We start from the raw sequence: 23763 nt of genomic DNA, 5'->3' as shown, positions 1-23763 counted from the left end.
TGAACACAACTGTAATTGAGATGTCATCATTGTGATTTTACATTATGGGCGTTTGATACAAAGTCAATGATCATTTTATGGTACAATTTTAGTAGATACTTAAAAACGTTACTATTTGTTTGTTCCATATGCTCATCTATGATCCTATCACTTTATAGTGTGTTTATATTCATTATAATCTGTCATTTTTATCTTTTTGTAACTTCTTAATTTTGTTTGAAATACGATGTTGTTTCATAATCATTGTGGCTTTTGAGTGACGTTTATTAATATGTAATATATATTTCGTTTTAATATTTTTGTAACAATAATTCATCTTATATTGTCTAGTCGTTCATAGATTAACACTGAAGAACTGGTGTATGAGTAGATCGGTCCCCTCGTTACCACACTAGCGGCCACCTGTTTCACCAAATCGTGATGAAACTTGCCATAACATTTATATTTACAATATCGGGGCGAATTTAATCACGGTCATATGCTCTTAAAAACTATATCACAGGTCAATGTTTGTACACATTGTTTTCACTATGGTGGCCACATTAATGACTCAGTCTTGATAAAACTTGATCAGATTGTTTATGAAGACAATAATTAGGCAAAGCTTAAACCTGGACCAAGTGCGTCCAATTCTAGGTCATATATTAGAAAAACCTTGTTACCACTCTAGTTGCCACATTAATTACTCAATTGTTACAAAACTTGGTCGGAATGTTTATTTTGACAATATGAAGGCAATGTTTGAACCTGGGTAAATCTGGATCAGCAACTAGATAACTGGGTCTAATTTTCGGCAATTGGTGTCCGTGAAATAAGGTGGGTGCTTAGAAGCCATCTGGACCCCTTTTTATTATTACATTTGTTACAATTGCATAATAAGTATTTTTGCAAAAAATGTGTCTATACCTTTTTGTATTAGTGTTTATTCTAATTCTAAATAAACGTTGTGTTATATCCGTTTTCCTTCTTTTTATCCTTAGTGTTTGATTGTCTTACGTCCACTTCCGGTACAATTTACCTAAATGTAACATTACATGCATATTCTCAAGTATCTGTTTACAAAAAATATATCAACATAAAACGATAATTGAGCTACAATAACGACCGCAATACGACTTATCTTCCCCAAAATATGAACACATATATAATTGAGACGCGTTTTGAGAAAATTGGGCTTAATGCATGTGCGTAAAGTGTCATCCCAGATTAGCCTGTGCAGTCCGCACAGGCTAAACAGGGACGACACTTTCTGCCTAAACATGATTTTCAGTAAGGAGGGACTTCCTTGAAACTAAAAATACCAAAAAAGCGGAAATGTCGTCCCTAATTAGCCTGTGCGGACTGAACAGGCTAATCTGGACCACATGCATTAAGCCCAGTTTTCTCAGAACAAGGCTCAATTGATGAATTCATTTAAACGTATCAATATACACAATTGCGACGTTTTATTACGTTAAAGCCACACTTGCGTTATTGACTTTATAAATTGTATGAAAAGAAACAAAGCCCGAACATGTGCTTCTTTCGGTAAATGGTCGAATATTTATTTCACTCGTAATCGTAGAACAAGTATTGTAACCATCGGGATTCTATAATAACTCGTTAAAATTAAAAATCGATCATTCTAAGAAAGCTCAAACTAATCTCTGTATGTTTATTTGTGTAACAATTATGAAGATTTTTTGTTACGTTTCATTTGGAGTAATTATATACATTATTAATTCAGTCGTATTAAAGTATTAAAGTATTACATAATCCAAGATTGAACTTAGAACACCGCGTTCAAAGATTAGCATGCTAGTAGATGCTTTCGGTGTGCTTATTATGATTACGTTGTTTGGTCTTGAATCGTATACCTCAACGCATTCAAACAAAGTGCAACAACTGACACCTGTTTGTCGAACAGATTTTGAGAGGAAGCATGTCGCTTGAGATAACTTAATTGATAATACTTAACAGGTATATCCAACAAACGCTAATTTTCAAAGGCATAGTGATTATCCTTATTGGCACTTAAAAAAAGTTAACGAAATAATACAAAACAAAAAATATGATATGTCGACGTGGCGTAGTGTATATGGTGACCGTCAAACGTCTGGCGACCGGGGGTCATGGGTTCGACCCCCACTGTAGGAGCGTTCTTTCAATCTCCACCATAGACATCAAGTACATGTTCTATCCAGGAAACGGACGTTTCACTAAGCCTTTGGCTTCCGCTGCTATCGATCTGTAATAAATGTGTGTAACCTAAGTTACGTAACTGAAACTATAAAAACATTAAGCAGAACTTATTAGTTTCCTTACAAAGATCATTTCAACTGAATAACTACTTTAAGATATCTGATACAACTACTACTGATGTATATACAACCTATATCATATATATACTACCTTTATTAAGTATAGTTTACATATATCAAGTTTAAATCCCGGACAATCGCTCAAACGGTCAATCGCTCCTACGCTAATTTTGACAAAGCGGACGTTGGCTCCTAGATTTTTTGACAACCCGGACAGCCGTTCCTACATTATTTTGACAACCCGGGCAGTCGCTCCTACATTATTTTGACAACCCGGAAAGTCACTCAAAAATTAAAATTTGATTATGGCCTAATACATTTGGCTGTGCATAAATTTTAAGCAACAATTTACCGACAAAACACTATTCGATAAGATCAGGACAGCCCCAAAACTCCACAGCGTATATGATTCAATGACACATGATAGCAATATCGAAATAGTACAAAGCGTTTGCAGCAATTGTTATTAACGTATTGAACACACACTAAGTTGAAAAGATGTCATAACTAGCATATATGTGATATGTTATAAAACATATGAATATAATAAAAAAGAAGATTTTGGAATAAATATAACTCTACGTAAAACACATTGAATAATAGGTAGGGTGAACACGCACTGCATGCGATAATTTGCGACTAACGACTGAAGCAGCGCCTATGAGGCGGAGCAATATAAAAAAGTTATTGTCTAATCCTGAACTTCAAATACCAAGTAGGAAACTTCGCTAAAATCAATTGTCGAAAATTTCACTGCCGCATGCAGTTCTTCATAGCTTAGTTTAAACAATATTAATTTTATCAAATATACATCACATGCACGCATACTAAAAGCATTTATGGTTAATATTACAACATTATAGATTGCACATATCAATATGACATAATGAATAAATAATAATCACACAAATGAGGAAAATGCTGCGAACTTGCTTGAAAATAATAGGGAATCATATTACATATACTTAGTATCTCTCATGTAAATTCATGAGCGGCTAATTTATACGCAGGTGTACTGCCGACTGTAAAAAGTGTCTCCCAATATCAAATGGATATTATCAATACTTAAAAAGACTAGATGAACTACGTTTAGCACACAGTTGAAACGAAGTCGAACCGGAATCATACAACTATGTTTTTTACAATATTTCGATTAATTCACTTCATTTAGTTTCATGTCCTGTCAACGCTATTATAATTTTAGGAAATAAAATATGAATGTACAACGATCGTCTTAAATTAAGAATACTTTAGATAAATTTAATATTTACACAGATTCATTAAACTATGTATTTTACAATATTTCGATAAATTTCACTTCATTTAGTTTCATTTCCTGTCAACAGTCTTTCTACGCTATCATAGTTTTCATTATTTATAAATATGGAGAAGTGTTGACGATTCGAGAAAAAAAATCATCTTGTTTTAGTTCTGTGTCGTTTATTTAATCACATTTTATAACAAACGATAAAAATGAATGTAAAACGATAGTCTTGATTGAAAAAGACTTTAGATAGATTTAAGATTTACATAGATCCATTCAAATATGTATTTTACAACATTTCGATTAATTCACTTCATGTAGTGTCATTTCCTGTCATCAGTCTTTCTACGCTAGCATAGTTTTCATTATTTATAACTATGGAGAAGTGTTGCCGATTCGAGTATATAAATCTAGTTTCTAGTTATGTGTCGTTTATCTAATAACATTTTTAAGTAATGATAAAATGAACGTAAAACGATCGTCTTGATTTAAAAAGACTTAAAATAGAGTTAAGGTTTACACAGATTCACGAAGATGCACATTTAATTTTATAAAAATATTAACAATTCGTTTTTCGCTCTCTAACTCATGAAGTAAATGTTTTGAATTTACTTCGGTCAGAAAAAATATTCAACACGATTACAAGATATAATCACTTAAAGGGGCCTTTTCACAGATTTTGACATTTTTTTAACTTATTCATTAAATGCTTTATATCGATAAATGTAAACATTGGATCGTAAAAGCTCCAGTAAAAAATCAAGAATAAAATTAAAAAAAGGAAAAGAACATTATCCGGACCAGGTTTCGAACCAGTGACCCCTGGAGTCCTGCCAGAGTCCTGAAGTAAAAACGCTTTATCCTACTGAGCTATTCCGCCGTGTACACATGCTGTACGTATTTTATACCTTATATAAGCAATCTTCGTAGTTTCACAAAATTTAACGACAAAAACAGAACTCTCCAAATTATTCAATCGTTTCGCGTTGCAACACTTTATAATTTTTAGGTTTTAAAATCGTCAAAAGATGCATATAATGGCTTTATTAGACCATGGTAAATGTTCAGTATTACTGTTTCCTCACAAATATCATAACTAAAACGAAAATTTGCAAATCTGAAACAACTTTTTTCAATTTTGTCAATTTACCAAAGCGTGAAAAGATCCCTTTAAAGCGAAATTAGTTGAATTACTAAAACTTTTAAGTTCATTGCAAAAGTTAGTGTCCTTATAATCACGTGACAATAATATATATGAAATCGACGGCTACATGTATGAATATGGAATTATGCAACATACTTCAAATCATGAATAAAAAATATAACCATGAAGAAATAACATTTATATTCTTCTTTGTAAATGAGACTTTTTGTAGAATTGTCAATGTTGTAAAGGGGTGGGATATTATTGTGAAGATTCTTTGTCAAATGACATCTAAATAAACTCCCTTGCGATGCGTGCTTTTTGAAATTCGCGAACAGCCAATTAGTCTGTGTCTGAAATTTTCCAATATTAGACATGTGTCCGTATTAAACGCATGCACGCACATCCCATGTTTGTCAAAAAAAAAAACTCCACTGATGTATTAAAATGCAACAAAATAGCCAACTGCACAAATTCATTTGGTGATTAACAGGAATATACTTACTTTCAATTAGAATTTGTTCTTTCCGAATGATATAAAACACAAGTCCACAATGCTTATTTGCAAATTTGAGCAATACAGCGTTCGGTTGTCAATAAAATGCTACTTAATTCACAGGAGCGCAAATTGATGCATTGATACTCTCTGATTTACGCATAACACATGATCTTACAGGTTTATTTTATAACTCACTCCGGTCAAACGTGAACCAGGTGAACAAAGTCGCCTTTTAAAGTTTCATCACTCAAGTAATACTTATTTGAGTTTAATGCAGGCATACATTTGGTCAACCGTTTATAATTTTAGATTCGAGTCCTAAACAAATTCTCCTACATGCAAAATTCCCGAAAGCGAATATCAAAGAATCGATCAATGGTTATACATGTATTGCCTGATAAGGTCAGGTACAGAGAATCAAACTACCGGTAGTATTGTCTTAAGCATTTGTACATATGTAAAAATAATCGGTCAATCGCCAAAAGTGTCCGATGTGTGGCTTCACAGATTCTGTAACCCGGTCAAATGGTCCGAAGAGAGGCTCGCAAACGCGCTTCGTCCTTCAGACAGTGGTTCGGTTGGAGATTAAAATTCTCGATCTTCTTTAGTAGCAGCTTGTTTCTCTGTTTCGTCCGCTGCAGACGAATATCCCGCGCCTTGCGGTAATTCGCGAGATAGGCGTCGAAGTCCGCCTTGGTGAGAATCAGGCGCCCGTCGGGCGTGGTACCCCCGGGGTCCATCGTTGTCATAGGCTTGGGCATCGTATCCAGCTCCGGAAGGGATAGCCGCGACTTTAGCATCAGCTTTTCCGAAAGCCTCTCCAATTGTCTGGACTTTTTCTTGAAGTTGGCATTCAGCATCTCCCGGCTGTATCTCATCCTCATGTCCAGTATCTTCGACTGGACCAGATCGCCGTGGTGGGTCATGGCCCATTTAGAGGGCCGGTCAATTAGCAGACGTTGATAGTCCTGGTCTTTTATTATATCCGCTTTGCTGGTATGAATACCGTGCTTTTCGGCCCATATTTTCGCTTTCGACTCGCTCGTCAATTTTCCGTACGAATTCAGTTTCGGCAATATATCTTTCGCCACATAACTTGTTGAGGTTTCCGATTTTTCATGGTCTAGCTTGGCTGTCAACTCAAACTTGTTTTCCTTTACAAACTTCTTGTGGCTATCTAATCGTAAACTTCGCAGTTCGTCCAGAAGTTCATCATTCACCATAAGCTGCGACATAGTGTCGCTACTATCACATTCAGACTCATCTTGCCTCGAGGTCGCTTTCGATTTTACGGTTATTGTCAACGTTCGGTGTGATCGCCTGCCTGCCACTAACACCTTGGCTGTGGGTGCCAAACTTCCGACATCCAGCAGCTCGTGCGTTTTCAAACTAGAACTCGATGACACAACTGGCCTGCCACCAAACAATCCCAGCATGGTGCCGTTGCTCTTTTTCCTTCTTCCAGTTAACGCCGTCGTGACCATACTCGGCGACGGTGCCGTCAGCGGAAGTTGCGTGTTCTCATCTGACGGCATCGCAACCTCTTCCTCTTCTTCGTCCCGCTGATAGAGTGGCATCTGTATTTCCGGCAGGTCCGTGTAGACGACTGTCGATTGCGGGAGCGGGACGTATGTACGCGTCGGTTTGGGCTTGGGATCTTTCATGACGGAAAGTTTACCTAATTTCGTGGCCGTCACTAGTCGAAGCCTGTCCGCAGCTTCTTGCCGCTCCTTTCGTTTCTGAACGAAGATCTTTCGGTTGTTCTCAAAGTGGTACCGTTGCTGTTTTTCGTCCTTCTGGATGTTGCGTATGGTTTTTCGGAAGTTCAACCGGACACCAAACTGCGTCTGGTAGAGGTTCCGGGAGCGCATCAGCTCGTAGAGCTCGTGCTCGTGAACATAATCGTCCGTCTTGGAAAACTTGAGATGAAACATGAAACTGGAAAGCTTTACTTCCGGTTGCATTATTTCTTTATTAGAAGAAAACACGGAAGTGTTGTACTGTTGCAATTTGCTCAGTTATGTTTGCATTTGTTCTACACATGCCAGAATGAAAGAGTGGTACAGTAAGTTCTTTATGAATTGTACTCCCATCCGCATCGTTTATCAATTTTATATATATGTGTATTAATGTCACACTTGGTTTTTTCTCCATTTAATAAACCTTATGTTTTAATTGCCTGTTATGAAACGCTTATAGTCCGATAAACTCGCATCTACTGAGATCTCTCAAATCCAACGAAGTGCATCCATTCGTTCGACGAATGATTTAGATCCTATTGTCATTTTATGTTGGTCAATTTTCACATCATAATTTATAATAAATTTATAACAAAAGAACACATCAGCACCTCGGCGCGTTACGTTTTGCAAATGCCGAAGAGTGAACTGTAACCTGCGTTGCATCTGCTTAATAACATTTTCTTACATAAGTTCCCAGTCCATTTGATAATCTGAATAAGTGTTCATTTGTCCACATTTTAACGAGATATTTATACATCTCTATCCATTAAATTCACAGACTAAACTCCCCCAGCGGATGTTAAACAGGCCTCATAATCCCTGCAAAGGTCTCCGCACTTTTTGACGATCTCAGCCAGCCTTGTTATCATTAATATCTTATTCAATTTTTACGCGAAATTTACTGCTCCGATGTGCTATGAACAAAACTTACTTTACTGACGTTAAAGCGGCATGGCCAGTGTCTTTTTGAAAACAGTTTTGCAATCAACTTCCTGTCAAATCCGGACGCATTTGCATTTGGTATTATAGCGTTATCGTGCTAACAGTCCAACAATCCAGTTCTACTTCAACAGCTTTGTGATTGTCTTAATCGATTTATTTTCTCATCTGTGTGCTAGTAAGAAGCTTTGAATAAAAGAACAACACAGAAACAGGTATTTAATTGATTGGAAAAGAAATAAAATCGTCATCATAAGACTACAAGGAACATCTGACAGGTGTAAAGTTTGCCTACAAGTCCTTGTAACACTGATGCGGCAACTTAAGTGCAGTAATGTGGTACGATTTTTGTTATTAATCTTAAAAAAATATATATATATATATATGACATGACCATCCGAACCGCGTTCTCGATGCTGGAAATTAAACAATCATTTTTTTCGCGGGAATGTGTATTATCAAACGGATCTATAACGTGTGTATGGTAACAGTTAAAACCATCAGCTGCACGAGAAGCTTTAAACATTCATCGTCAGGTCCGTTAACAACACGTGCATCGACTTAGTTACAGGTTCTGCTATACAACCCGTCGATAGCAATAATATGCGATCAAGGAGCGCTGCTCATCAATGATTCACTATCACATGGCTTTGCAAGGTAATTACTTGTAATGAAATAAGCCGTTTTAGTACCGAAAGCATATCTTGGGATGAATGTATTACCTGGATCATTAATGCCGTATTTGGTAAGCAAAGCTGGGACGGATGTAGAATCATGAATATTTGAATACATTTTGTATCAAGTTACATTAAAATTAAATGTTGTCGTCGGACAGCGATTCCAGAATATCCAGTCACAGAGCATAAATCTATTTGATCTCAACTGTTGTTTGCAATGGCTATTAAAGCAGTCCGCAATCAAATAATATAAATTAGCATCGGACAACTACTTCCAAAACATTTTTGAAAACACTCGGTTCGACTAATATATTAAATCCATTGCAGTAAACATTTATATATCAACATAATTTCACATGGAAAAGCAACAGATTTTGACTACTTGTGTAGAATTGTCATACAAGATAATTGCTTACACTCAAATACCATCTCATACATAATACATTCAAATGTACATAGTGTAGATTTCAGTGAAAGTAGCAACATGTTTTTATCCTTACGGGAAACATGCTATTTTTATGGTAAATATGAGAATTAGATTTTTGTAACACTTTCAAACAAAATTAAAACTGAGGTCTTTATGCTTAGTGCAGCGTATAGAAAAATAGCTCAAATAACTATTGCAACATAGGTCGCACATCATCAATTGTTATTCGCTAACTCCTTTGGTCTTATGAATTAATGTCTATGCAGACAAACTTCCAAGAAATTGTTTATTCGTTGAAAAACAATGCAATATCCATATTTTGTTCTTAATTAGCATAATGATGTTTTTTAAATACTTATTCTAACTGCTGCCTGAAAAAGAGCCAAAAATAAATAAAGAAACTAACCATGAGCAAATTCAATTATTTTTACTGATTGCCGTGTTTACTTCTATTCAAATAATAGAGATTCGTTATAATCAATGTGCATGAAAAGTGTCTTACATATCTCTTTGGTGATGGAGTGTCTATTTAATTAATATTGAATAATCGCTGCAGTAGTGACGGCTGTTTGGTAATCAATATCTATATCATACAACGTCGAAAGTTGTTATCCACTTGCAGTCAGCTTTTATCGACAAACACGGGTCTTGAAACCTTTTGTTTATGATAACTTCATTATTAAGAAATTCAATTCAACAGGAGCGCACCGAGTCACTCAGTGTGGCCTTACAAACTGCAGCACTTTTAACACACAAAACTCTTCATATATATCCCCATGTTTGGACATTATTGCGCATGATATGTGGTCGATGAACATCTATACAATTTATTCTATTAAATTCATCTAGATTTTAACATTGAGTTTGAAACACGTATAATGGACATTGAGTGCATTGTTTGAGGTTCGAATACGTACATTTTGGTAGCAACATACCCGATAGGTTTATACAGTCAATATGCGGTTAGTAAGAAAGCGACGGATTTCCATTATATATGTAACCGGTATTTGTTAAATCCGAGTTTTTCTTAGATTCATTCAAATACATACCGGTAATACAGCCAGCTATATGGCCTTTATACGGAAAAGTGATATGACAACTAGTTTCAATTTGGTATATTATCGATCCAAATAAGTAAGAGCTATTTCGCCCTGATCAAGATACTTTCTCAACATTATAATGTTCCATATCATGACTGGGAGGCAAATAAAACTTTGAAAACATTATTTCGCTTTAAATGCCAATTAATTTTTTAAACAATCTCTTTAAAATCAGGCCCATATTCTCTGAAAGCTGTCCTAAATAACGAATAACAATTGATGATATTTGATACTTATACACGTGGTTATTATTAGTTTCACTATTACAATATGCCTAGCCAATGATATCAGAACTTAAGTCAACATTCGGGGACAAAGAGTGCATTATATTTAGGGATTAAGTTTCTGCTTATCGTGATCTAATAATTATGTCTAAATGAATTAAGACTTCATGCCCCATATTTGCAACCAAGATTCTCCGACAAAGGAGCTTGTGTAACCAAAGTGTGACGTAGCAGATCGTAAGAAATAAGAAAATACTAGGTGGATGTTAATTATACAGAAATGTTTATGTAGCGAGGCTTAAAACAACTGGTACACGAGTCTCTCTTGGAGAATGATTTTTGTTTTCTTGCCCAGAAAATAAACTAAACTGTATGCGATGCTGGTATTTTAGTTTGCCATAAGTGCACAATAAAATTGGAGAGCTTGACACAACATGTTCAAGTGTTATGATACCCCTGACCGCAAACACTTAAGTCTGCCAATTTCCAAAATGACCCCTGACCGATAAAACTATAACTAATTTTACAATAGTACCTAAACATCCACAAACCGTAATAATACACACTGGAACAATTAACAGGTCAATCATTTTTCGAGCTGTCATTTTCTTTGTGTTGCAACAGAGTAACAAATCCCATTATACTGCAAATCTTTTTTTACGATACTGCAGCCATTAATTCCCCAAAACGTTCGAAATACCTCTACGCCATCGCTTGATAATACCTCATGCAAATGATCGATTTCGCAATTACAGCATAATACACGTTTTCCGTTTTAAACTAAAAATGAAATTGTATCCAATTTTGTGTTTGTCCCCTAAAATACTATACAAACCCATAGTCTAAACGAGACAATTTAAAATGCAAATGCTTTCTCCACCGAGTTTATAATACCAACTATCTCAAGAGTTGGTATTAAAATAACGAGTATTAAAAATTGATGAAAGACTCACTTGTTAAGAATGTGTTGGTTGTGATCATTTAAAATCATCAGCATTGCATATTGCTTGTTTTTAGTTATATATTTCACACGTTTGAACTCATCCGTTCATATTGACTGCATATGGCTGTCTGTGGTTTTAATAGATTAAATGACCCAATCTTATTTTTTTTTGTTTCAATAAATTTCACAAGAAGAACAAGATGTGTTTGTGAAACACCATGTCCCCTTATATGACGTTTGACCTTGAAGAATGACCTTGACCCTTCACCACTCAAAATGTGCAGCTCCATGAGATACACATGCATGTCAAATATAAAATTGCTAGCTTCAATATTGCAGGTGACATTACATGAGCAATTTTGACCCATATATTTGACCTTGAAGGATGACCTTGACCTTTCACCACTCAAAATGTGCAGCTCCATGAGATACACATGCATGCAAAATATCAAGTTGCTATCTTCAATATTGCAAAAGTACTCATAAAATGAGCGATTTCGGCCACATATATTTGACCTCTGACCTTGAAGGATGACCTTGACCTTTAACCACTCAAAATGTGCAGCTCCATGAGATACACATGCATGCCAAATATAAAGTTGCTATCTTGATTATTGAAATACATTGTATTGCAAAAGTGTACATTAAATTAGCGATTTTGACCCATATATTTGACCTTTGACCTTGAAGGATGACCTTGACCTTTCACCACTCAAAATGTGCAGCTCCATGAGATACATATGCATGCCAAATATAAAGTTGCTATCTTCAATATTGCAAAAGTTATTGCAAATGTTAAAGTTGGCGCAAACCAACAGACCAATCAACCAACAGACCAACAGACAGGGCAAAAACAATATGTCCCCCACTATAGTGGGGGACATAAAAAAATTCTGGCTTCGATTTTGTAATTATTTTTTAAATGTGTTAAAATATTATTATTCATGATTTTATCTAGAACTACTTTGTGTGTGTAATGTTCAATTACATTCGATCCATGTTGACATCATCTGACTGTCTCATTTGCTTAATATACGCGGGTGTTACATGTTATATCTGTATGGACTTTTTTTTACATTTTTTTTTGTTGCATTTTAAATAGAAAATACGGTTTGTCATCAAACCTCATACATATTTCTTAATATATTCCTTATATATTAATCCCAAAATGTATTTCCAATTTATCTTGAAACAAAAATGCAAAAAAAAATAATAATAGAAAATCAGTTAATCAAATGACGTAACGAATGACGTTATTGTTCCGCGCTTGACAGCTTTATCCCGTCAGTGCTGAAATAAAGCCAAGTTTTTCATTGGGTGGTTATTTCGACCATGCAAACCTGAAGATGGGCTAAAATGTCATACACATACTACAGCTTTTGCGCATTATAGAACAGTGTGCTATCGCAAAACAAAGGATTCGCATGTACATTCAAGGTTCGCGGAAAGTGTCCCATGAATATAGTTACTTTCATAAAATAAATTTTAGGGGTGTCATTTAAGATCCACCTCAGAGGAGGAAAATGCCCTACCACCTAAACAGGGTTCAATAAAGCTCTTCATTTGTACATAGTTCCAGCAAAGATTATTACTATTTGTAAAATAGGTTTGGCATTGAAAAGGAAGAAATCAGCTGCAAGGAGGAGGAATAACGTCCCTTATTTCTACAGCAATTAACCACACATCTTAGTATCAGAAACACTGTAAACAAGAGCTGTGTTTGTGAAACACAATGCCCCCCTACTGCCCGCTTTGAAGCCATATCTTTGACCTTGAAGGATGACCTTGACGTTTCACCACCCAAAATGTGCAGCTCCACGAGATACACATGCATGCCAAATATCAAGTTGCTATCTTCAATATTGCAAAAGTTATGACCAAGGTTAAAGTTTTGGGACACACACATACAATGAATGACAAGACAGACAGGCCAAAAACAATATACCCCCGATCATTGCATCCAGGGGCATAAAAACCGTTAGATTTTCAGAAACGACCACTACATATGCCAGCTTAAAGAATATCGGTGAACGGCATCAGGTGCGCACATGATGTAATCGTGAAGACTCGGCGACGACCTATAAATAACTCTAAATTACCGTACATACACATTGAAGATCGGCAGAATGTCTAGCTCAAAGGCTTTTTTGTATCGCTTGTAGACCACATAAACAATGCAAAATACACAACTTATTTGCATTGTTTTTATACATTTATTCGTAATATGCAGTTTAAACATAATGGCATTTACAGTGACATCACTAACAATGAATAAACTCAACACAATGTACAGATTGCAGAGCAAGAATTCTCTGCTCGTTTTGGCGATCAGACAGTACAAAGACCTAGAATTTGGACAGTATTTTAAATATGCTAACTGATAATTCTTTGCAACAAAGTAAATCTATCAATAAGGCTAATCAATTAACAACTTAACTTTAAAACATAACAAAATCAGTTTGCACATTTAACTCTTACCCAGTACACGTATGTCATTTCTTTGTCGAAAAAAGCATCTATCGATGTTTATCTATCTTTGGGCACACTCAGGGTAAGAAAGTAATACTTGCCAATACATTTATGTTTACTCATGCTTTCAATATTACTTTTACAAAGTATATTTATCCTGAAAATATTGGATCCACTGCACAATGCAGGTACCATTTGCAAGTCATCCCCAACTAATATCCAACCCTGTCAAATCAGATATCAAACAAGGGAGTCGAATTCAGTTATTTGACTCTCTGGCCCATCCAGAATTTCGGCGGCTGTTTGAACCCCTTAGTGATCTCCCCAGCGGACCGTCGCAGCTTCTTCCTCTCTGCAGTGTGCTCCCTCTGCTCAATGACCCTCTTCTGATCCTTTACTTCCTGTAATATGAGCATTGAAGAAGTATGAGCCTCGTTCTAGGAAAACTGGGATTAATTAAAGTGTGTAAAGTGTCATCCCAGATTAGCCAGTGAAGTTCGCACAGGCTAATCTGGTATCACTCTTTTTGCTTGTATGGTATTTTTGTGTAAAGGAAATATTTTTGTGTAAAAATCAAGTTTAAGCAGAAGAAGTTGTTCCTTACTGGCCTGTGTGGACTGCATGGGCTTATCTGGGACAACACTTTACTCACATGCCCAGTGTTCCAAAAATGAGGATTATTTTATCATTTGTTTTATGCTATACTGTGATTTACAGAGAAATATCAGTGATATAAAACTGGAAAATTTCTGTTAGATAATGGACATGTATATATGCTGTAGTGATTAGATGTTAATATATTTTTGTTGTCAATAACTTAGATTTTTTTATGATAAACATGAGATCTGTTTGTCAGAAACACAATGCCCTCTATTGCGCTGCTTTGAAATAAAATTTCAATATATCATTTGGCAGGTTTAGAAATTATCTCCCTTTTAAAGCTTATTACTTCCATTGGATTGTATTTTATGACTTTTGACCTTGAAGGATGACCTTGACTTTGACTTTTCACCACTCAAAATGTGCAGCTTCATGAGATACACATGCATGCTAAATATAAAGTTGCTATCTTTAATATTGCAAAAGTTATGGCCAATGTTAAAGTTTTCGGACGGACGCACAGACTGACAGACTGACAGACGGACTGACGGACAGTTCAACTGCTATATGCCACCCTACCGGGAACATTAAAACAACGTTGCAATCTGCCTTTTTTTCTTTTTAATTAAGCAACAAACACAACATTGTCACAAAAACATGGCATTGTCACAAAATCAGGTTTCAAATTTCAGATCATTCTTTCACTTACATTTTAGTATATGTAATTTTCAATTACACTTAGTTCTAAATGTACCTAACTACACACAAATTTCAGCCCAATACCTCTATTTAAAACTTAAGTTATAAAGTGGACACCATATTTCTATTTTTAGTAACAGTGACATTGACGCCACCTTCCCTACATGTAATCCAAAGCTGGGTCTGTATGATAGCTACCTACACAAAATATATATTGCAATTCCTCAATCCAAATTCAAGTTATACTGAGGACACATGTTTGCCATATTTATAACTGTGACCTTGACCTTATTTGCCCAAACTCAAGCTGGGCCACCATGCAAGCTGACACGTTCCATAGTTTTAACAACACAGACAAAAGTTATTTAGCTTAAAACACACCCTTTTGAAAAAGCTGACTGCCCACTTAACTGCCCAACTTCTATATAGCATAAAATAACTAAGACTTTCAACTTGGTTGAAGACCTGATTAAATATTGTTATATTATCAACTAATGTCTTTCCAAATTATGGCCAGTATTAGTTTCTCATAACCCACCTTTTTCATTTTGAATTCTAGTTGTTTGTTGCCCATGGAGCCTGTTTCCGTGACAACCGTGTCTGACAGATTGTGCAGCCTATCTTCCAGTGCCATTCTGAAAAGAAATCAGGTGAATTATTGTTTTGGTGAACTATACTTGTGAAAATCAAATCATCAGCATACTTGCCCAAGGACCACATACATACTTTCCTAACGGCCAAAAACATCAGATTCTAATGGCTATTATTTTACTTGCCTAATGGCCACAATCATTTTTGCCTAAACAGACTTGCCAAAGGGTAGCAAATAATCCTGCCTAGTGGCCGCAAATATACCAGCAAAATGACCATAAATATACTTGGTCAATTCCTAAAGGGCAGCATTTCTTCATGATGAAAACAATGGCATTATTTCCAAACCACAATGAAATTTTTGTTTTATTACCTAATTTCCATCATAAATTGAAGCCAATATTTAATTGCTTCTTTCAATAAAAACAAATATAACACAAGTTGTGACTCATAAGTTCAAAATAGACCTAAAACGTGCTACAAGAACGTCTCTATGTGCCAGTGTTATAATTGTACATTACATTGTACAGTATCCAGCACAAGTTTCTCCCATTAGAACAATGATGAAGGTAACATAACAAAATGTCACTTGTTTGGATGAACTTGTTTTGCCAAGATTAAAAGAATTTTCGTAATGGTTATCGATAATTAAAAAGGTTATAACACTTACTAGGTTAAATGCATGTTAGGTAAAATAAAGAGTTAAATATGCATACTTTTTTTCTTTTCGAACCCGTTTTTCATCAGCTGTCTTTCCATATTCATGGCCTTCTTTAATCTCATAAAACTTGGGTTTTAATTTCACCTGTGCCTGTTTATTTTTCCTTTCTTCTTTTATTTCCTGAAAAATCAATGTATTCATTACTCAAGTATTATTATTGATAATAACATTGATTAACATTAAACTGAAAATTGTAAACGACATGTCTACTCTTAAGTCAAGGGAAATGCAATATATTCACATTTAAAATAGTGGAAAAAGAGCAGAAATAGCAAAAAAATGAAACTACCGGTACAGCATACAGGCACTCAATATACATGCCTATATGTAGATGTGTGAATCATAAACAAAGTTAAGTGCTTGAAAATTGTATGCTTTACTTTTTAAACTTTTGTAATACCAACAGACCTAACACAGTAGTTTCTCGTTAACAAACAGAATCCTTCAACTATTTCACACTCATTAGCAAAGTGAAAATGGCTATGTGCAAACAGCATAAAACCAGAACAGCCTGCAAGTAACTCTTCAGTCTGTTAAGGTTTTATGCTGTTTGCTGCTCATTAGTATCTAAGGTTTGAAAGTAAAGCCTTAAAAACTTGAATCTAGTAAGAAAGGTCTTAAATTAAATATAACTTTCTAAGGGACTACAAAAACAAATGCGTAAAAATACATATATAATTAGGTAAAGGTTAAACTGTTACCCGTTTCTGTTTTGTTATGTGTTGTTTCCATCGCAATTTATCATCCTCTGTCCATGCATGTTCATCGTCTGAGCTGCTATCACTTACTCCACCTAATCTTTCCTTAATTTCACCATCCTCCTAAATGAACGAAATAAGGCCAGTCAATTCATTAAAAAACATAAAGATTTAGTCGATTATAATGCAAAAATCATATTATAATATATAAAGGACAATCAGTTTGGCGCAAAGAACAGGCTTTTTATGAGTATGTACATTTTAAACCTCATTTTTATTTAGATCACATACTTCAAGCAAGTTGCAAGATTAGTTAAAGAAAAACAGCGTTATTCCATACATACTAAGCTTTAAAATAATTGAAGTATCGTGACCTTGATAGTACATGCAATTAGATATAATTATACAAATGCAATTTAAATATTGATGTTTTTAAAAAGAAAATTTAACCTTTTTGTACGGTTATACATAACTCCCACAAGCCATAGATCCAAACTGTTTAAATGATATTTTTATTTTTTTTGTCAAAATGAAATTTTAAATTTTTATCACATCTTCACATTGCCACCATCCCTATTTCAGACCAATAAAAAAAAATATTCTCACATCGATTTCTTCAAACTGTGCAGCCAGTTTGTCCTGCTTCTTTTTCTTTGCCTTATCCAGCTTGTTCACAACAGGATTGAGGAGTTTGTAGTCCTCTGATTCCTTGTCGATCTGGAAGTCCGGATTCTGGAACATCGCCGAGAATCTTGTGTCCTTCAACAAGGTCGCCCCGGCGCGATCCTGAGTCTTGTTCGCAAGGATTGTGTCCTCTACATCCAGAAGCTTCTCTGCTAGCTCCTTGTTGACCTTCGGGAGTTTCTAAAGGAGAGAAAAAAGTGTGAGAAGTTACTGTTTGTGAATGTCATTATGCTTTGTTAACTATCTGGCAGCTGACAACTAATATTTTAACTGAAATATGTTTCGTACGTTTAATTTTTCAATTAGTGCACAGTTTCTACTAATTCTTTTTTGCAGTATCTAAGTAATAACACTGTATTATTACAGATTGTACACAATGTTTTGAATTATAAAAAGCATAATAATGAGGCATTTCAAGAATAGAATACATCAAAAAATATATTTTTAATATAATTGTGATAATTTAGCATCATTTTTCTCAGCCATATTTGACTAAATTGGCAGTATGCAAGTATGTGGTCTTTTGTTGGTACTATTACATTGTTCAATAACATAGATGAAATGTCTATTTTTTAGAGCAGACAACAAACAATGTTGTCCCACTGAAGCATTTCTACCTGCACTTACCTTTACAGTGACCCTGTTGGCCCGCTCGGAATCAATCTTCTCACGTATCTTTGCTTTGCGGTACTCCTCAAATGCAAATGGCTCAGTGATTGACTTGGCCTGGAAAAGAGAGCAAGACATGGAGTGAAATAAATGTTGAAAGCATGAAAACTGAAAATATGCGCACATAATTTTTCCCTTTATATATTCTTCATGCTTTTTAATACATGAAATCAGGAAATCATGTATTTTGCCCAATCTTTGGATTCGGTTAATACTAAGATTAATGTTGCTTAACACTGCTCAAAAGCTAATAAAGTCTTTGATATCAATTTTGTGAAGATTTAAACAAATTGTACTTCCATTTTTTTTACTTTTATCCAGGCATGACATTTCGAATTCAAAACAGTGCATAAAACAAAGGATCTTATAGTTAAATATTACCCTGTAAAATGTGCATAATTGTTTGTGTAACAGCTACCATATTCATTCTAAAACAAAAGATTACGAACATATCACCTTAGTTAAACAAGAGATGTGTTTGTCAGAAACACAATGCTCCCTATTGTGCCGCTTTGAAGCCATAAATTTGACCTTTGACCTTGAAGGATGACCTTGACATTGACCTTTCACCACTCAAAATGTGCAGCTTTATGAGATACACATGCATGCCAAATATCAAGTTGCTATCTTTAATATTGCAAAAGTTATTGCAAAACTTTAACCAAGGTTAAAGTTTTGGGACACACACATACAAAGACTGACTGACTGACAGAAAGACAGGCCAAAAACAATATACCCCCGATCTTTCGATCCGGGGGAATAAAAATAAAAATTTTAATTTGTAATTCAATGAATATAATACCTTATATACAAATACTAGGAGAAAGGGATTGAGGCAAAAGAAAACAAGAGATGTGTTTGTCAGAAACACAATGCCCCCTAATGCGCCGCTTTTTTTATGTTGACCTTTGACCTTGAAGGATGACCTTGACATTTCACCACTCAAAATACCTTGACCTTTCACCACTCAAAATAAGCAACTCCATGAGATACACATGCATGCCAAATATCAAGTTGCTATGTTCAATATTTTAGAAGTTATTGCAAAACTATACTGTAAGGTTAAAGCTTTGGGACAGAATGACAGACAGAAAGAAAGAAAGAAAGATCTATCAATCCAGGGGCATAAAAACTCTTACAAATAAAACCAACCTTATGGTAAAGTCGTATATCAAGGAAGAACCCATGCATATACGCCCTCAGGAGGTTTGACCCGATCAAATGGGTCAGACCAAGATCATCAAGTTCTTTTCTTGTGACAAACTTATAATCATCATACACTGAAAAATACAAGGACTACATCTAGCAATGCTTAAACTAACTTCAAAAATTAAAACTTGCATTTGAAAAAATAATTTTAAATATCTAACATTAATTACAGGCACATTAGGTATACATTTGTAATTATTATTCTGCATATTTCAATAAACTTTATAAATTGTATTATCATCTGGATAGAATTTATAAAACCTCAAAATGCAACATTTAAATCTGCACATGTCCTCCAGAGCAGGATTTTTTAGGATCATTTTATTGTATATTTCGAATAACAGTGTGGTGGATTCTATATGGAATCCTTAATCCAACTTGGGGACACGGGACAATAGGATTGAAAAGGAGTGATCATACGAGAGATCCTTCCAAAGACAATAATGTCTGGTTCTTCCAAGGAAATGGTCTTGAGATTATCTTTGTAACTCTTATGTCTTACATACTGTATTCCTTACATACAATCAAGCTAAATAAATCGATTTTACATTCAAGAGAAACTAAAGTTAGTAAAGTGTAACCTGTTGCCGTGGTGCTCTCCTCCATTTCCTCAGTGAGGTTGTCAAGGAACCAGCACCAGCGAGGGGCCGTACCCAGAGACTAGGGAGGGAACAAGTTTAATAATGAAATTACTATGTGCGGTAAATCTTTTGTTAAAATGTAAATAAACTTTAAAATCAATAATACAAGGGTGTTACGCCATAAAAATGAAAAACTGTTATAAAAACTGTACATAAACCTAAAAATTTACTACCGGCAGTTATCAATTTTGTCGAAAGGTTCATTTCAATATTGGGAACAAAGTCTGTTTCTTACTGGTAAGTAATATGTGAGGACTTTCTGGGCTTCATTGGCCATAAATATTAATCCTGATCCAGGCATCATACACATGTCATTGAGATCCACACCTGGTTCTATGGCTGTGTAGGCCTTGCCCTGAAATATGGTTATGGAAAATATGACATCAGACCAATGTACTGTACATTGTTTCTGTGATTGAGGTTTTAGTTACTCTGTAATTTGTGATAAATTATAATTGCTAAGCTTCAACTGCTATTATTGAGTTATTCATAAAAAAAAATCCTTTCATATTGCTTATTAAAACTATTTGATGTGACAAACACATTCAGTCATAACTTAAACTTGTAATAAGATTTTTACATAACAGGGTCCTGGGTTGTGCAAGACATGCCATAAATAATCGAAGCTTATGCCTTTACACACAAGTTTTCAAATGGCAACTAACAATTACCAAATAACAATTACCAACCATTAGTCTAATAAGGTCATATGATATTTTTCTCTTCTGAATATAAATTGATCTTTACAAATGTTCCTACACATGTATACCATGTCCTGGGTTGTTCAAGACATGCCTTAAATAATTGAAGTTATACATTTCCTCAATAAACTTTTCAAATGGCAACTAACACCAACATTTAGTGTTATAATGTCAAATGAAATTTTTCTCTGATGCGTATACAGTATATTGATTTCTATAAATAAGCCTATCAATATGTACCGTGTTTCTATCCCAGAGTTTGAGTATCTTGGTATCCATGGAGGCGACTAGATCTAGATGGTCCAGGAACATGATCTTTTTGATTGGCAATTCATACTGATGGTCCTTGACAACCAGAGGCTTGTTAGATCTCATGTCATACAGTAACACCTGTCAACATTAAAAAAGTGGCTGCAATGGTCAGCCAGCAGAAAAATACTTATTTCAATTGGCAAAGGTCAACTAAAAACTAGTCAATTTAAATATGAAATACGATCTGCTTTTAAACATGTTTTAATATAACAATCAGTAGGCCTAGCCATAACTTACAAAACTTACTTCAATTTACTTGAAGCTATGACCACTTCCATAAAGCTATGACCACTTCCATGAAGCTAAGGTCACTTACATTAAGCTATGACCAATAACATGAAACTTTGAACACATATATTAAGTTAGGACCACATACATGAAGCCATGACCACATACATTAAGCTAATATGACCACATACATTAAGCTATGACCACTTACATGAAGCTATGACCCCTTACATGAAGCTATGACCACTTACATGTAGCTATGATCCCTTTTTTGAACCTTTGACCACTTACATCAAGCTATGACCACTTACATGTAGCTATGATCCCTTACTTGAAGCAATGCCCACTTACATGAAGCTATGCCCACTTACATGAAGCTATGCCCACTTACATGAAGCTATGACCACTTACATGTAGCTATGACCACGTACATGCAGCTATGATCCCTTACATGAAGCTATGCCCACTTACATGAAGCTATGACCACTTACATGTAGCTATGATCCCTTACTTGAAGCTATGCCCACTTACATGAAGCTATGACCACTTACATGAAGCTATGACCACTTGCATGTAGCTATGACCACTTACATGAAGCCATGGCATATATGAAAGTTAGAACCACTTACATGAAGCTATGCCCACTTACATGAAGCTATGACCACTTACATGTAGCTATGACCACTTACATGAAGCTATGACCACTTACATGAATCTATAACCTTTAACATGAAAGTATGACCCCTTACATGAAGCTATGACAACTCACATGCAGCTATGACCACTTACATGCAGCTATGACCACTTACATGCAGCTATGACCACTTACATGCAGCTATGACCACTTACATGCAGCTATGACCACTTACATGCAGCTATGGCCACTAACATGAATGCTCAGACCACTAACATGAAGCTCTGAGGACTTACATGAAGCTATGACCACTTACATGAAGCTATGACCACTTACATGAAGCTATAACGACTTACATGCAGCTATGACCACTTACATGAAGCTATGACCACCTACATAAAGCTATGGCCACTTACATGCAGCTATGACCACTTACATTAAGCTATGCACACTAACATGAAGCCATGGCAACTTAGATAAAGCTATGACCACTTACATGCAGCTATGACCACTTACATGAAGCAATGGCCACATACATGAAGCTATAACCACTAACATGAAGCGATGGCCACATACATGCAGCTATGTCAACTAACATGAAGCCGTGGCCACTTACATGAAGCTATAACCACTAACATGAAGCCATTGTCACTTACTTGCAGCCATGACCACTTACATGCAGCTATGACCACTTACATGAAGCTATGACCACCTACATAAAGCTATGGCCACTTACATGCAGCTATGACCACTTACATAAAGCTATGCACACTAACATGACGCCATGGCAACTTAGATAAAGCTATGACCACTTACATGCAGCTAAGTCCACTAACATGATGATGCCATGGCAACTTACATGAAGCTATAACCATGAACATGAAGCCATGGCCACTTACATGAAGCTATAACCACTAACATGAAGCCATTGCCACTTACATGCAGCTATGACCACTTACATGAAGCTATGACCACTTGCATGAAACTATGACCACTTACATGAAGCTATGACCACTTGCATGAAACTATGACCACTTACATGCCCTGTACTAGTCCCAACTCCCAGCTGCAGGGCACCTCTGAATTTCATTGCAGTAACGGAGGGCACTCCTGTTATTCTGTGGAAGGAAACAGATAATTACAAATGATATTACAGAAAGCACTAATATGTTTCTTACTGTTCTTGTTTTGATAGAACTGACATGTTTTGCACCACCCTACTAATCTACTCAAAATCAAAAGTATTAGCTTGCATTTGATGGTTGTAGATCTTTTGCAAAGTGCACATATGCTTGGAACTCATAAGAAGGGTTGTTACAATTATTTATCTACAGGATTGTGTTACAATGTTTTTTCTCTTATACAAAGTTTGATTTGAAGGTTTTCATTTCATCAGTTGAAAGGTCTTTCACGTCATCACAAGTAAAGAAGGTTGTTAAGAACAACAACACGATCAAGGACTTACTCCAGGTCCTCCATATGGCTGCTCAGGGCTGTGTCCAGAATCCCCACCCTGGAGCGAGCCCGGGGGTCAAAACACTCCACCTGACCCTGACATGAATAATAGACAGTGTTATAAGGAACTCATATATTTATAGCTGACTGATCAATGTCCATACACAGTGGCACCCCTGTACACAGGACGTTT

At 35.5% G+C, this 23763-nt stretch overlaps 2 protein-coding genes across 2 annotated transcripts in view; both read right to left on the bottom strand.

The window, feature by feature from the left end:
• Positions 1 to 5462: 5462 nt before the first annotated feature.
• Positions 5463 to 7857, bottom strand: LOC127879184 (uncharacterized). Its single transcript, XM_052425875.1, has one exon. It carries the CDS (start codon positions 7169 to 7171, stop codon positions 5729 to 5731), a length of 1443 nt encoding a protein of 480 aa, XP_052281835.1. The 5' UTR covers positions 7172 to 7857; the 3' UTR covers positions 5463 to 5728.
• A 5601-nt stretch (positions 7858 to 13458) lies between these two features.
• The window catches only part of LOC127879182 (nucleolar protein 10-like), a 20235-nt gene continuing 9930 nt past the window's right edge, over positions 13459 to 23763 (bottom strand). Inside the window, exons 7-18 of the mRNA XM_052425871.1 lie at positions 23581 to 23666; positions 23155 to 23233; positions 21182 to 21331; positions 20476 to 20595; positions 20181 to 20259; positions 19543 to 19670; positions 18349 to 18447; positions 17644 to 17901; positions 17041 to 17160; positions 16335 to 16459; positions 15566 to 15662; positions 13459 to 14129 (exon numbers count right to left, since the gene is read on the bottom strand). Of these exons, the coding sequence (XP_052281831.1) occupies positions 13992 to 14129; positions 15566 to 15662; positions 16335 to 16459; positions 17041 to 17160; positions 17644 to 17901; positions 18349 to 18447; positions 19543 to 19670; positions 20181 to 20259; positions 20476 to 20595; positions 21182 to 21331; positions 23155 to 23233; positions 23581 to 23666 (1479 nt within the window). The 3' untranslated portion in view covers positions 13459 to 13991. The remainder of the gene's footprint in view (positions 14130 to 15565; positions 15663 to 16334; positions 16460 to 17040; positions 17161 to 17643; positions 17902 to 18348; positions 18448 to 19542; positions 19671 to 20180; positions 20260 to 20475; positions 20596 to 21181; positions 21332 to 23154; positions 23234 to 23580; positions 23667 to 23763) is intronic.

This window comes from Dreissena polymorpha, chromosome 4, assembly GCF_020536995.1.
Source record: "Dreissena polymorpha isolate Duluth1 chromosome 4, UMN_Dpol_1.0, whole genome shotgun sequence".
Lineage (NCBI taxonomy): Eukaryota > Metazoa > Mollusca > Bivalvia > Myida > Dreissenidae > Dreissena > Dreissena polymorpha.
The sequence above is the reverse complement of the archived record's forward strand: the minus strand, read 5'-3'. Positions and strand labels throughout refer to the sequence as shown.